Genomic DNA, 16,438 nt, shown 5'->3' with positions numbered 1-16,438 from the left:
TTGTATTTATCTGTACCGAAGGCTAAGCGTTTATTTAAAGCCGTCAAAATTGCATTTGTAAACTAGCAAAAAAATACAAGAAAACCAAAAAGTATAAAAACCATAACTATTAAATGAAGAAGAGAGACTTAAACAAAAACGGTGGAAACAATCCAATCTTATTCATTTATTGCTGAACGCATTTTTCTGTATGACTTTCGAACGTGGCTTTGATTGTTTTCCGTATACATTTTCCTTGTGCAGAAAAAAAGGCAAACGAAGTAACTAATTTTTATATTACATGTATTTTACTATCTTAGGTACAATTTTCTATTGTCAATTTTTATTAGTATTAGGTTTAAAGCTTTATGTTTTAGCAATCTGGTAGCAAGACCGCCACTGATTATGTTTAATGTTATCGATCATGTACGTGTATATCTGCCAACATAACTCTATTTTTATGTACGTATCTTAAAGTGCGTAGGTCATGCATATAAGGGTCTACGAGTGCTTGTAATTTACGTTGTTGTAGTCTCATAGGTTACTAGTTTATGTTTTTTGTTTTTGTCTGTGTTTCGTATTTGCATGCTCAACAATAAATCGTGCAACTCACGGAGTCCCGACTGATGAACTACTCCAAAAAAAGACATTAATAGTTTGCAAGCTATCTGTTATTTTTTTTTGAACCCTTGGGTTCGTTTCTATTCTCACATCCATCAATTTTATCGTAACTTATAGCGATTTTTTAATTTGCTTTTACATTTAAATCGATTTTGGGCCTATTATTTTTAGAAATTTGGTGAACAAATAAAATTAAACTTTTCTTTGAATTTCCGCCAGACTTTTCGTAAAAGAACATCTTTAACTCTTGTAAATAAACTATAAAATATATATAAATACTAAAATATACCTTAAGGAATAAATTAAAATTGAATTGCAGATACAGAGAAAGCGAAATAAGTTTACAAAATAATTAAATAACATAAATTGATATAAAAAGTATGTATTCAATTCAAATTGACAAGTGAAAATGCAAAGAAACGAAACAAACTTAAAGCGAACAAAGCAGAACTATGCTTTTAGTTTTTCTCAAAAATAGAAAACAAAGAACAAAAACAAAAAACATTTAACTATTAATTTAATTAAAATAAATAAAGAATTAATTAATTGACTTTAAGTAAACTAATTAATTATGATTATGAACAAATTTCTTAAAAGAAAAGAATGAATATGAGAAAAAGATAATAAAAACAAGAAAACCTACTATTTTATAAAATACATAAACGTGTCTTTATTTTTAGAGTTTTGTGCAGGTGATCCGACATTAAAACGCCAAGAAAACATATATGTATTTATATTTTTTTTTATTTTCATTAGTGAAACTAAGAGTCAAGGCACATTGCAGAAATACGCATTAGTTTACAAATACTTATAAATTAGTATACAAAAACGAGCTTGGTTAACAACGAACGAGACGAACACATATGTAATTCCATGGGATCTTCTGGCGGAGATGCACTATGCGCGAATTCGAGAAGCCTTCTTGCTCTTGTCAGCTTTAGGTGGCGGCGGTCCACTGCGTCCTGCCTGTAGGTGGCGGTTGTAGATGCTGCCAGGGAAATAATTGATAAGTTGGAAGTGCATTTTTGGATATGGATCTTTGGTAAACTCACATTTTATAGGTCTCCGTTTTGAGGTAGTCAATAACGTGGCTAATGCCCAGCAGATATTGCTCGGCAATGGGATTGACCCAGGGATTCTCCTCCATCTTCATGACCGACTTGTTGCTCAGGAGGTCCAGTTGGGCGATCTCCGGGGGCAGCACCTGCAGCCTATTGTTTTGAATGTGTAGCTCCCGCAGTCGCACCAAGTCGCCAACCTCACGGGGCAGTTCCAGAAGATCGTTGTCGCGCAGTCCGAGAATCTGCAGATTCTTCAGCTGACCCACCTCCTTGGGTATGTACTCGAAGTCATTGTCGCCCAGATACAAGGCACGCAGTGTCTCCATTCCAAAGAAATTACCAGGCAGGACCTGTTCGTTCAGATTGTTGTATGACAGGTCCAGCACTTCCAGCACCGGAAAGGCTCCAAAGCCACGAGGAAGATTACCCAGCCGATTGATGGACACATTCAGGATGCGCAGCTTTGGCATGGACGACAACGAAACGGGCAGTTCGGTCAGTTGGTTGTTCGAGAGGTTCAGGATCTCCAGATTCAGTAGGTTCGCGATTCCCGGACTGATCACGCTGATCTTGTTGAGCGACAGGGTCAGGCGCGTGATGTTGGACATGTTGACTGCAAATTAAAAATATGTATTTAATAAGATTACTAAGCATTTTCACAAATTTACTTAGCTTAAAACGTATTTAAATTGATTAAAAAATATATAATAAATAAGTTTTTAATTTTTCTGTGATAAAAATAATAATATTTTTATAATAATAATTAATAATATTTTTAATATTCTGCGATGCTCTGTAAATTCACCGCAGGGTTCAAATGTAAACAGCTGATTGCACGCAACAAGTATAGACGCCGCAAGTTAGAGAGGGACAACAATACAAGCAGAGGCATGCGCAATGTTTTTTTTCCAAAATCTTTAAGGTTTTAGTTAACTTAGTATAGTTTGTTCTAATTAAATATAAATAATAGCATAGTTAAAGAGTGGATCAAGGCACGTAGTCAAATCTTTCCCATATACACATCTTATTCGAGGTATTTACAGAGTTTGTTTACATTCTGTACACTCAGATTGATGCATATTTTGATGCTGGCGTCATCACAATAAATAAAACCAAACGAGTCCGTTTAAAAAATGATTAGACTCCGGTCAAGTGAATATAACTATCATAATATAAATGTACACCCTAGAAGATTACTAATTTCTAATATTTCCTAGCAGCTGGGCGAGGCTCAATCTTGCGTGGGAGTGACCACAGTCGAAGTGCTCTAAAGTGCCAAATGTCCGTGTAATTCCTTCAGGATCCTGCGGTTTTGATACTTACACAGTCCGGGCAACTCCTCGAAGGACGACAGGCCCTTGTCGACCAGGTCCAACTCAGGATTGTGAGTTTCTCGGGCTTCATCCAAAACCTTCTTGGCCTTCGACATCTTTGCGCTTACTGGTATACAAGACTGACTCATTTTCGTTGATTGCAAATACACCCTAAAAAATACCAGAAGAAAATATACTTTTTTAATTACTTTATTTAAAGGCTTGTCTATTATTTGTTTATTAAAATAATGGAGGAGTATTGATAAAAGTTATCCAAATACTCTAATATTTTTGTAATAATGATTATAATAATGTTTCACAACAAAGTGTTGGAAATGAAGCTCCTAAGCATTTTATACATTTGAGGGTTGCCAGATAAGCAGGGAAATGTAATTTTACATTAACAATACATTACGTCTTAAGTAAACAAGTATTCAGCTTATTTTTCAAATAATTATAATCATCAAAGGAGGGTAGATTATTTATTTGTATGTATGTATATATTTTGTAAATTGCCTTGTAATTAAGGCCCACCATTCAATTTTTGATAAAATGGCGCCAACATAAATTTGACGCATGTATGATGTAATTTATCATTTCATCAAGTAAAAAGTGTTGTCACTTTGCTATAAGAGAGCTAACTTGAAACGTGTTAGTTATTTATTAAAAACATGAATTTACTAATGATGTTTAAATCATTTAGGTTTTTTGATTGTAGTTCCAAGAAAACCTTTGAGTGTTTTATACTAGTCAAAATTATTAAAAAAAAATAATATATGATATAAAAATTATATAATAAAAAATATATTTAATTTATTTGTAATATTTAATATATTTATTTTTTCATTTCTATATTTTTTTACGTTATGGGTATAAAATTTGAGAAGTAAAAATTACTTACTTGCCGTAAAACTGTGTTTGTCGCCACTTCCAGTAGCTCTTAAACTGCGCCCACTGCACTTTTTGTTAGCATATGTTTTTGTTCGGTCAGTTTTTAGCACTTTTCCTCCACATGGATAGAAAATTAAACGCTTTATAGGTCACTGGGCTACACAAACACTGCACTTGACCTATTTTTGGAGGGACTCACAAAGCCTTTTTCAACTGTTAGCCGGCAATTGTTGAATATCTCCGCTGATTTGAACTGACAATTTGGAACTCACGTTACAAATTGAACATGCGTTCTATTATAACACGTCTCCGCTCCTCGAAATTAATCACGAAAATAGCCAAAGTGCGGAATGCGTCGTGCGTCGTCCGATCGTCTGAAGAAACTGAAGAGATCTCTCGCAGCGTCAGCAAGATCGATCGATGTGGATGTGGGCGAGTTTGGGGTGATGGGGGATCCGAGTATCTGGGGGCTGGTTTTGCCTTTTCGGGCTGTCGCCACTGCCGGCAGAAAATAAATCAAATCGAACCCAAGTCCGACACCGGGTTTCGTTGACTTTGTTTAAAGTATTTCGCTTTTTCTCCAGCATCTTCACTGCAGTGTCAAAACCAGTTTGAATTATACCGAAAAGCCAAAAAGGCACAACTAATGCATGAAATCGGTAGTTCGTCAGATTGAAAATAAACGATTTACTGATTAGTTCCTCACAGGCGATAAGTGCATTAAATACAGCCTGTTGTTGACTCATAAAAAGAATTTAGTATGCAACTGAGCCACCATGAGTATATTTCTCATTCTTGCCTTATTTCTCCTGCTCGCATCAGATAAATCAGAAAGTAAACCGCGATATATAAGTGAGTTTAAGGACGAGGCGATGGATAGTACACTTGAAGCTAACCGCTAAGTTAGATTGCAGGAAAGCTGGAAAGGTGGGACGCTGCATTTTGAAAGGATCTCCATGTCCTGGCGTCACCCATTTAAGTCGCGTTTGCAATTTGGTAGCCGTTTGCTGTATGCCTTATCCAGAAAATACTGAGACAATATTAATTAAAAAACATTATTAAGCACATTAAGCACTTCAAATTTTTGTAATTGTTCTTTATTACTTAGCTTTATAAGAAATGAATATGGTTGCAATAAGCAGTATTCTTAGAGTGCAAGCTACAGCATAATATCAAATCATTAAAACATTAAATATAAATAAATATACATATGTAAAATTAACAAGGCTATTTTCTTTTTTTCTAGACTTTTGATTATCTTAAGCTTTATTAGAACTGGAAAATTTAATGGTTGCTAGATAAAGAACTTCACAAACTTTGATGGGCGCGAAATAACGTAAAAGGGACACAGATTTTTGGGCTGCAAACATGTGCGATATTATCTCCTTCAGTACAAGTTGCTCGGGGATTTTCCGTCCTGGCCATTGGTTGCATTTTTAATTACTCTGTTGTGCTCCAGTTGCCGATGCAGTTTTGGATCTCAGATATGTACATATATGTATGTGCTAGATGTTTGTGTGGGTGGGCCCCCCATTTTTTGGCTTTCGTATTAATTTTCATCCCGCCGGTTGTCGAATCCGCAAAACAGAAAGTTTGTCTTATGCGCCTGCATAATTTGCGTGTTGCATATACCATTTTTTCGCCTTTTTTTTGGGAGCTGCAATGATGGCTAGTGCCTTTGCCGTTGCGGGACGAACACACTTCCGCCGTATAAAATATGCAAAACAATGCAAACTCTCGCCTGGCCAGCAAAACAACAACAACAACAACAGCAGCAGCAGCAGCAACAACAATGGGAGGGGAATAAAAACTTTCCCTGGCCCAAAAATTAATTTTTGTTTTAGATGGCGCGCAGATTTTTCGGCTGCATTTTTGGCTGCACGGCTAATGCTGCGGCACATGCACCACCACCACCACCAAGTGACCGCCGGCCACTGTCCGTAATTTTTGTTTTAATTAACTTTTTGTTTGCCTTTTTTCCGCTGACAAACTTCTGCAGCTCTGCGCAAATTGTGCTAATTTCGAAATGGTGGCCAAAATGTTTGGGAATACATATTGCATGCTCAGATATTTTTGAGGGCCGTTGCTCTGCAATTAAGAATGTATCGCTTATGGGATCCTGAAAAATCGAAACCTAAGAAATATTATTCAATTGGCTTATATGGGATTTTCTATGTAAAATTGTAACCGCAACAGCGGCCAAAAACCATAAATTCTTCATTGCCAAGCACGCTTAAATTCCGAATGGACATTTGGCGGCCATAAATTCGCATTAAGTGTTTACTTCATTTAAACAGTGACCATGCCAATGAGCGAATGGATTCCACTTAATTGATGGCACTTGCCTGCCCTCACTAATTTGTGTCCCTTTCTCACAGTATTGAACACAGCTCGAAAGAGTTGTCGGCTGATTGAAAAGCTTCAAGTGGGCTGAAACTGGGCTGAAAAATTGCATCCGGCTGGGCAACAGAAATATAACGTGCTCTCTTATGGAGCTGTCAACACACGGACATGGGCGCATACTTTTGGCCGGCAGTGTCCGTCCGGCCGTTGGGCGCTTACTATATTCCTGGCAATTTTTCAATGCGCTTTGTTTGGCCAGCTCCCAGGCAACTGGCATAAAGCCCGATAGCGCAAGGACCTGCCAGGACATGGCAATCATTGGCAACGGTTGCTTTGCAGTCTCATTGAGGCTTCGACCACAGAATGTGCCTTTTGCTTCTGGCCTGCACTTACTTATCCGGCTCCCAGGATTCCCGTCCATAACAACCATTTCCCCCAGCTCCGTGCCGTTTGATTTACTTCAAACAATTGGCAACATCATACATCAACGCGCTTTTGTTTTTGCTCTGGGCCCTCTTGTTATCCCTTTCCGTTGGTAAATCCTTCTTCTTTGTAGGGTTTATCGCTTTTGGACCCTTTCGTTTTGTCAAATTTTGTCGGATTTTGATGTATGCTTAACCTATTTAAATTTGTTGTTTATCAGAGTACAACATTATTAATACATGTTTAAAGCTTAAAGGAATTTGTAATTGTTAAATATTTGTGCAAGTTAACTGAAAAAAAGTTATTTCATATGCACACGCATATGATGGGAAAACTAATCCATTTTAATTAAAGTAAATAAAATTGCACTTCCACAGCGTTTGTGGTTAGCAGAGCAAACAGAGGGATTATGCAAGCATTACAGAATGAATGAAAAAGCGGTGTAAAAAAATACAAACGCCAAAATGAATCAAACGGGAATAATTATTATAGTTCAGAGAGGGGGCAAGGTTAGATAAACGGATTTAAATTACGCAAGTTTTTTTTGTCCACATGTAAAATGCATTATTCATAATTATAAGCACGGCAAATAAATAAAATGTCACATTAATTTGTTGACAATGGCGAATTTATTATCCGTACACGGTTTTCAAATTGTGTAGCTTACAAAGCTATTAATTAGCGTTGAGCACGAATTCGGACTGTCAACAAATATTTAGCTGCTCATTAGTTGCCCCCGAAAGCCGAAACTCCATGTCAGCCTCCGTGTCAGACCTGCATTAAGTATACGCCGCATATGACCGACAGAATCTGCACCTTATTAGGATTCAGATTGAGTTCCGCCGCCTCGATTCGTCTGAAGTCAGCTTCTGCTCCAGTCTTCCGCAGTTCTAGCCGCAGGGGCAAATGGGATAAAAGACACACGGAAAATGGAAAAATGTGCGAGCTGGGAAAGCTACTTGTTATTCAGTGCGTTGAGCTTCGTTTAGCTGGGCGAAATGTTTTAGAACTCGTTAGAGCGTCCAAGGACTCGGCAGAGATTGAAACAGGGCCATGAAAGACTGGTGCCTCATCAATTGACTCCTTCCACAGCCCCGAGTCATTGAATATCACTGTGTAATTGACTTACTATCAACAGTTGCTGGCTGAGCACTATTGGACAGGTGACTGTAATAATTATGTGACTGTTGTGGCCACAATTTTACATAAGGGTACACGCTTGCAACCAAATAAATTTTAGTGACTGCCTAAACATAAATCTAAGTGAAAGGAAGTGTCGACTAAAAAAACAGTAGAGGAGAACTAGAATACTTTCCTCATTTTTTAATTTAAACAGAATAGTGAGTTACTTTCAAACATTTAGCAAATTTTCATGGGAATGATGCGTTGAATCTGACAGGCATTTGGAAAAAGTTCAAATAATGTTTTTAAAAGCGACACTGATTGATAACACCTGTCCATTGAAAACACTGAGTTGGGAACAATAAAGCTATTTTCATTTGACAGTAACATCGTGTTGAAGAGGTGTGTGCGTTTACCAATTATTTTGACTAGTAAACAGCAAAACAACATGAAATAATTGAACAAATTATGAAGGGAGGTAAAGTGATTTGCTTGTTTACCATAATTGCAGTATTTAAGTCAATTAACACAATTAATTGAATTCTTATCGAAACACAATTTGAATCCAAGCGGTCAGGTACTCAAATTGAACAATTGACAGCCACAAAAGTCGTCCAATTCGCACAGTTGTTCGGTGATGAATGATGCATTTTCACTTGATTTATATCCAGTTTTTCTTTTCCTTTTTGTAAATTGAAACCAAAACAAGACAGAATGAAAACTAAAAGCAGAACTGTTGAATTTCATTGGCCAAATTGATAAAGTGGCTGTAGCAAAATCGAAAGGAATTGTAAATGCAAGTCGATTGATCGATAAAGCAGCCAAAGGATTTCAGAAGATTTGAGGTAGCAGGGGATTCAGGTTTTCCATCACGGACCAAGCAATCAACGTGCACAAGTACACGGATTTTTGGGATTTATTTTCAACGTTTTTCCATTGCCGATTGCTCTTGTGTTTTGCATGCATAAAAATATGTGATTTTTATATTTTCCTGCTTGGCCTGAAGATATTTGAGAGAAGGCATTTTATGTCTGTCTGTAAGCGTGGTTTGCTGAATAAGTCGATGGCAGATAAACATATTATTTTAAAGGTTATATGCTATTATTTTGCAGGTTTTGTAACAACAATCAGGTTATAATATTTGACTTACAACATCCTTCACAAAAAGATTATTGATATGTTACTTCCGCAAACATTTGACCAAAAAATATTGACTCGCAACCAAAGCCGGCTTGAAAAAATCAAGAACTTTGCAAGTAACTTAACAATGGGAAGAGGAATAATCGCATCTCAAACATTTAAACAGATTTGCTCTCAAAAGGACCACATTCGAGTAGAGTGCAAGGGAGAGGCAAGAGGATGGAGAAACAGTGAGCACATCACTTTGCCGGTAAGCCAGTGGAGTTATGTTTTGGGTAGAGGGTAGAAAAGGGTCCTTCCGACGGTCTACGCTACGTAACATGCTCAATTTAAAGTGGCTCTGATTTCCCAGCTTGTGTTTGTGTGTGTGTGTGTGTGAGTGTATGTGTGCTGGCAACACGTCTCTTTTTGTTTGAACTGCAAATAGATGAGCCGCACACAAGTGCAACTTGCAGGCGTGTGTGAGAGCAGCAAGTTATGGAGAGAGAGAAATTTTTGTAGCATAATTTTCGGCGCCAACAATAGACGTACGTGCAGTGGATGGGGAGGCGGTGGGCGGGGCACAGACAGGAGGCACATGGCATATATCAGCACATGCATCCATAAATCATATTGCTGCAGGCAGGAGCAAAGTGCAGGCAACCAGGAAGCGGCCGGGATCCTTCCTCATCCATGTGCTCCTGAGTGTGCCTGAGTTCGTGATGGTGTGTGTGTGTGTGTGAGTCCGCTTAGCAGCCGTGTTGGCTATTTTAAGGATATTTATACTGACAGCGGATTTTTGATGGAAAAACTTTTGTAAATTGCTTCGCCAGCCACAGGAGCACACGCTGGTGCAGCAGAATGTTGACCAACGAACTAGCTTTAATTTTTGGCAGCGCCACAATGAGAAACCCAAGGATACGAGCCTCTGTATCCTTAGGACGTCCTCTGTTTGCTTTGGCCAGCCACATTTATTAAATCGACCTCTCCATTTTTTTAATGATGTGCTCGTCGGCTAAACTAGTGCTATACAAAAGGACGCTGGCTGTAAAAATAACAGAAAATAATAATGAAACTTGGAGAAAATAGGGAAAGAAAGAATTGCTTTTCCTTGGCACTTTATTGTCCTGCCTGCTGCAGGTCGTCCTAGATACATTGTGCATTTTCACTGCCGCCTCTTTGTTGTGACTACAATATTTTGCCATATCACTGAAGTTTTAAAGCCATTTATCGATCGATTCTTGTGCCTTTAGGAATTTATTAAAAAATACTTAAAAAAAGTAAATTTTGTTGATAATTTATTATATAATTTTATTAATTTTTATTAATTTTTTAATAACATATAAGCCCAATCAAATTAAAAAAGTTGGATGCCCAGTTTTTTGTCTTGCTTTTGGCTTTAAAAGAAATCTAAATACAAGTTATAAAAAACAAATAAATACTTTATCGAATTGCATAATGCTAGAACTATTTTAATGTTTTTGCGCTTTTCTTGTTTTTCTGGTTTTGTGTGGCCAATTAAATGGAAAATATTGTGATATGTTTTGATTATCTAAATGCCAACAATTGTGGGTGCTACAATAAAAGCATAAACCGATACCAATGAAACGATAAATGGCAAATGATTCTGGCAAAATAAAACCGCATAGGTAAAAATACATGCATTGTACAAATCGCTCTAAAATATGTATAAATCCAATGAAATCATTTTGTGGTCGATAAGCGTGCAATTTGCAAATTGTTGTCAAACTCAATTCTGTGAAATAATTGTTACAAAGAAAAGCACAAACACTTGTATAGTTATTTGTTGGACAGCCAATTTTAATTGCTAAATTATGGGTATAGAAAATCAAAGAATTTGTTTGGTTTTTGCAAGAACCTTAAATGGTCTTGAATCTTTTTTACCTATTCCATATTTAATATTTGCTTTTTATGCAACTAGTCAAAAATGCTTAGGTCTTAAAAAAAAATGTTTTCCAGGAGCAGCGAGGAGATGGAGCATGGTAGATACCAGAATTTGATAGTCTCTCAGGAAGTGAAGCCATTCCATTCGTAGAGATTCTCAGATTGGTGGAGGTTTCCGCTGTTCGGCGATCCCAGCGATCCCCTGCACTCATCATCAGGACTCCCCAGGACAAGTAATATGTGGCAGGGTTCGTACACGGCTAGAAGACAACCAACGATGCGAACAGAAAGTTTGTAAACGTCAATATGGTTCAGTTATTTGCCACCCACTGTCGACTTTTATAAATGTAGAAATGAATATTTTTAATATAGTAATTTAATATTCTTTAATAATTTTCGAATCATCGCCAAAGCTTGCTAGACTTAGATGTGTAGCTATCCAGCTGCTAAACCATTATAATCACTCTTTAGCCTCTCTCGCTCCACTGTACACCGAAAACAAAGCAGAGCTCAAAGTGAAAAAATCTGATGGCCAGGCAGCCGTGCCACGATTTCGCGTTTGTTGTGCAGCTGCTGGGTGAAAATGTTGCACAGCATGCATAAATAATAAACGGCAAGCCAGCGCACACACACGTTGGCATTATGCACATTTTGCCGTTTTGCAAAATAGATGTACAGGAGGAGGATAGGAAAAATAGGGGGGGAGGGATGTGGTAGAGCGCTGCACGAGCCAGGCAGCTTCTAAATTTATTTTATTAAGTCAAGCACACAGACAGCTAGCTGGGTGCAGTTTTCCCGCCCGTCCGGCTAACGATATAAATAAAATAATTTACGGTAACTGCTGACGCTCATCAGGACACCAGAACCAGGACGAGAACGAGAACGAGGACGGGGATGAGGATGGTATGGGATGTTGGCGGCGTGTTGACAAAACCCGGCACAGGATCATCATCATCAGCAGAGGCCGCTAACAGTGAGGGACTGGAAAAAACATAGACGAAGAGTGTTGCATACATTTTCGCGTTGGGCTTTTGTGTGCAGCTGCTTCCAGGGCATTTTTTTTCGTTTTGCATTCGAAATTAATGCACATGTGGCTGTTGCTTGCTAAATATAGTTATAATTATGCGCGCATATTTTTAATTAAGTTTCGCCGCCTCGCTGTACGTTCATCTCCTTTTGGCTTCGGCTTAGCTAAATATTATGCATACGCCCCGTTAAATTGCATTAATACGAACCGCAGTCAGTTTTCTTTTCGCGGTTTCTACGCACTTCGCTGGTTTTTCTGTTTGTCAAAAATTACATATGTTAAACATCCGCTCGCCTCAATTTTATGCAATGCAAATTTCCCCCTTTTGTTTTTCGCGTCCGGGCGGAAAATGCTTGAGAACTGGGTTGAGCACGGATACAGACACTTGGCTGTTTTGAGCTTGAGTAGGAAACTGGATATTCCCGCTTCAGCATAACTGCGGCCATGCCAAATCCGAAACTTAAATGAGCCTGCAATAACTAGACAAATGCATTTCCATTGTGTCCAATTATAAATGCTGCTGTAATGCCAAATAATTATAGAAGGAAGTCAGAGGCGAAGGAGATGGTTGGTTAAACATTGGGTTTACATAAGTTAAGAAATGCTAAATAATTCCCTTTTTCTTTTGCACATTCTATAAAACAACCGTTCTTATTGCATTCATGCTCTCAGAGAATGCACTTCCTGTGTGCAACTTTGAGATCTAGCCAGAGTATTACATACAACCACATTTTGTGTGGTAGCCGTGGTTTATGAATGTTGATAAATATTTACAATTTTAATAAAAGTTTAGTTGGCTACTTTCAGACTGTGTTTATTTTTTTGCACTTTTCCTGGCGCTTTTTGCCTAGTGTCGAGTAGCTCAAAACAGTTTTCTGTTTTTAACGCAAAACTTTTGTTATGGAAATGCAGCAAGTTCTTGCTACTTTTTCATATTTTTCTTCGTTCCATGTCACTACTTTTTTTATCTATTTTATTTTCTTCGGTGCGAAAGTTTTAAATATGATTTTATTATTGCTGGTGCAAGTTGTGTGGTTTTTATTTGGTCAGTTCGCAACTGATTTGGCCAAGTTGTTGCCATGGGATTTTTAAATAAAGCAAACTCCTGTTCTTCTGGCCTTCGTTTTGAGACTATGAGAAACTCCAACACCGCTGTAAAACTGCCACGAGGTTTAGGCATCCAGGCATGTCCTGTTCTGGATTTTCTTCTATTTTTTTTGCAAGCTTTTCTACTTAAATGCGTTTGCCGTTTTTCGGTCTGAAGATGTCCAGCCGTCTGCCCCCATGCATTTACCCACCGCGTCTGGTTTCGGAAAACTTTCACAGTTGACTTTATTCCGCGAGGGTCCTCTAGTTAAATTATTATAATGATTTACGTTGAAGTGGCAGTTGTTACTGGAGTGCCAGAGTTCGGGTTCTTACAATCTGCCTAGGAAAATTTAAAGTTGCGTTGCTTGCCATCTTCAAATTAAATTAGACATCACCAATTGGAATGTAAGACAGGCACCTTTCTTTTTTACAATTAATTATCTCTCAATGTCTAATGCAAAGAAACCAACCCGCACCCTAATTTACACAACCTAGTTTTGTGAGAAACTCAAGAAACTTACTCTTATTCAATTTGATGCATTCATTTAACATTTCTTGAGGATGATGTCATATTTAATACTTATTGAGCACTTATCGAACTTCCGAAGGCATTTGAATTTGCACTTCAGACTTTGCTAAAGGATTCTCTAGGTGAATTGGGCCGTTTTCCACTTGTACCTCTGTCAAATATGGGTACTTGGCGGTCAACCCTTTGGCGAATATACACCTCCATCACTTGCACTTACATTTGAACGTTTCAGTTTTCAAGTGTTAGGATTGGCCCACTTGGAAGTGGCCCGATGCTTCCTTCAAGACAGCTTTCAGCTTTGTGCCGGCCACATTCCACTTGGCCAGATTGCTCCGTGCAAAGGGCCATATAGCTGCAACCCCAGAGTGATTCTATGTTTTATGAAAGGTGACATGTGCCAACAACAGTCGAGTCCTTGCCACATTTCTGGTCGACCCCCTGGCCCATTGTGATGTCAGTTCCATTGTTGCTAGCCCGCTCATGTACTTCATGTTGGCACTCGGCGTGTGTGTTCTTGTGGTTTCTTCTGCAACATGTTGTGAGTTATTACAAACTCAAGTGGAATTCAAATGTGGCAACAGTTAGCAGAAGGAAATGGAAGCTTCATTTTGTGCTTAATAAATAAATAAATTAAATTAGAGTGTACTTATATTTTTATTTCCGATACTCGTAAAAAAGGACCATATAAAGTATATATAATCTTCACCAGGATCTATAGCCGAGTCGATCTGTCCATGTCCACAAACCGCTCAAAACTGCCACGCCCACACTTTTGAAAATGTTTTGATATTTTTTAATTTTTGTAATACCCGCAACCTCAGCTCACCAATTTACAAGTTCTAATTACTGACTAAATTCAATATGTAGATAGCCAAAACCAAGCCATAAATGGCACAGATTTTCATAAGGAATTTAACTCATTCGTAAAATTACAACAGATAGTTTCTTTTCAAACTTATATTATCTCTGCAGTGTGCTGAACATTCGTAAGCTTCCGTTTTAAGAAACTTTATTGCAAGCGAGATTCGGGATTATTTTACTTCAGTCTTAAATCCGCTTCGGTTCAAATCTCAGCGCACTAATTTATGCCGCTACAGCCGTGGCAGCTCACTTAATATCCAGAGCCGTTTCTCCTGGCCACGTCGAAGGGTGCAGGGAGTGAGGATCCTTACAAGGAGCAGGGCAAGGAGCAGGAGCAGAAGGAGGAGCGGATTCTGGAGCGGCAGAAAGGCGGCGACAAAGTGACAAACAACTAAGCGAAAATCGCGTGCGTGACGCGTGGCAGGAGCATAAAGTTTGTGACACGTTTCCCCAGTTGCATTTTGTTTTTATTTTCGCTCCGCAGCGAGTCCTTGCGCCGAGGAGCAAAAAGGTTCGCAGCAAATGGTGATGGTGATGGTGACACTTTACAGCCGCGTTGCATACTTTCGGGCGTTATGCAAGTCACGTTAATTCCGCCAGCCAACTGTGAAGGCAAAACAAAAATAAAATCAGCAACAACACAGTACGGAGTGTTGGTGAAACTTTTGCCATTTTCAAAGGGTCTTAAGAGGTGGACGAGGCAAATCAAAATGTTCCCCATACCTTTATAGTGCTGGTAGTATGTTTGCTTCCTATTTGTTGGTCTTCAGCTAGAAATTATGACCACCCAGCCACTTTCTCGGAGCCGTGGCGTTGGGGAACTCATTAGGCGTGTTTATATAATATAAATTAGCTTAATTTGAAAACATTTTTTGATGCCCAAACTTTGCCTGTCTTTTCATCGGCGAGAAGACGCTCAAAGCGGCAAGGATCTGGCATGGGGAGGGAAAACTTCTGTCTCGGCTAATTTATATGCCCGTTGGACATTCTCGCGTTGGCCAAAAAGTTGCCGCCAAGTTGCTCGTCTCCTGTTGCGGGTTAATAAGACGACGACCAACAAATTGCCAACATTACTCTTCTCCGGCAGCAGCAGAAGGGTAAAGTGATAGGCGGGGGTTGCAAATAGACTTTTGAGTGTTGTACTTGGTTTCGCCTCGCCAGCAGGCTGTCTTGCCGTCTTTTGTCTTGTTGACTCTTTTGGGTTTCGGCCGCCGATTCACTCTGTGCAAGTGTCAAAAGCGCAGGCAATTAATTTGGCCTAATTAGACTCTTGGCTGGCTGCTTGCCCGGTTCACTGGCTTCCATTCGCCCTTCCTTACAAACTACAGATTTTGTGGCTTTTCAGTCTGTTAGAGCCACAAAGGATTTGCGGCCTGTTGAGCGATTTATGGCTTAATAGAAAAGACATATTTACGGCAAGTTGCAGGCGGAGCATATTTTAAAATAATAAATAGTCTTGAGACAATTTATAAGCTAATGAGAAGGCGATTGCATCTAATCGAAAGACGTAATTTAAGAATTACCTTGCACGTTTAAAGAGCTCACAAACATTTTTATATGAAAAAGGGATGATAAAAAGTACTAATACGAGTTCAAACGTAAATAGGCAGCGATAAAAATATGATTAAACGGTATACATATCATTTAATACCAAAGGAAAATGCTCCCTTTTTCTTTACAACTTAAACAATTATAAAAATCAGGAGTCAGCTGCATTTAACTGCTTTAAAGAGCTGCACCCAGAAAGCATGTCCCAGAGTACAGAATGCAGACAACTCGAACTGAAACAGTTTCCACTGCTTCTGTGCCAGGCCATAATTTGCTTAACAACTTTTGCCAATAGTTGTCCCGCCTCTTTTCCCAATGCACCGCCCACATTTTCCTGGACTTTTTCCGATTCTCCATTCTCCGTTCTGCGTTTTGGCTGTGAGCCAATTTCTTCGGCGCCATTCGACACTGGCCGCTTATATAATAATTTTTCAGCATAATTTATGGGCGGCAAAAGTTTTCTGTGGCTGCCCAGTCGAACAATTGCCACTATAATGTTGTGGGCTCTCTAGCATTTCTCATATTATTCGAGCCAAAAAATGTTTGCTGCTCCGTCCAGGCGTGAACTATGCGGTCCAGCATCCGCATCCGCATCCTTCGACTTTTA

The 16,438-nt window shown here is 38.7% G+C and overlaps 1 protein-coding gene and 1 long non-coding RNA gene across 2 annotated transcripts; one reads left to right on the top strand and one right to left on the bottom strand.

Annotated features, from left to right (window-relative positions):
- Positions 1-527: 527 nt before the first annotated feature.
- LOC6527534 (ras suppressor protein 1) lies at positions 528-3,140 on the bottom strand. Its single transcript, XM_002088588.4, has 3 exons — positions 2,985-3,140; positions 1,653-2,274; positions 528-1,588 (listed from the first exon to the last, which is right to left on the bottom strand). Exons 1-3 carry the CDS (start codon positions 3,121-3,123, stop codon positions 1,498-1,500), a joined length of 852 nt encoding a protein of 283 aa, XP_002088624.2. The 5' UTR covers positions 3,124-3,140; the 3' UTR covers positions 528-1,497.
- Positions 3,141-3,877: 737 nt separating this feature from the next.
- On the top strand, positions 3,878-5,087 carry LOC120320831. The gene is made up of 2 exons (XR_005560407.2): positions 3,878-4,717; positions 4,773-5,087. It is a non-coding gene; the product is annotated as an uncharacterized LOC120320831 (long non-coding RNA).
- Positions 5,088-16,438: the final 11,351 nt, after the last annotated feature.

This window comes from Drosophila yakuba, chromosome 2L (genome assembly GCF_016746365.2).
Source record: "Drosophila yakuba strain Tai18E2 chromosome 2L, Prin_Dyak_Tai18E2_2.1, whole genome shotgun sequence".
NCBI classification, from domain to species: domain Eukaryota; kingdom Metazoa; phylum Arthropoda; class Insecta; order Diptera; family Drosophilidae; genus Drosophila; species Drosophila yakuba.
Note: the sequence above shows the minus strand (reverse complement) of the source record. Positions and strands in the feature narration are given on the sequence as shown.

Coding starts and splice junctions, on each gene's coding strand:
- LOC6527534 (XM_002088588.4), bottom strand. CDS start 3,123: ATGAGTCAGTCTTGTATACCAGTAAGCGCAAAGATGTCGAAGGCCAAG. Junction 2,275..2,984: donor CGAGGAGTTGCCCGGACTGT/GTAAGTATCAAA, acceptor TTTAATTTGCAG/TCAACATGTCCAACATCACG. Junction 1,589..1,652: donor AAAACGGAGACCTATAAAAT/GTGAGTTTACCA, acceptor TTTCCCTGGCAG/CATCTACAACCGCCACCTAC.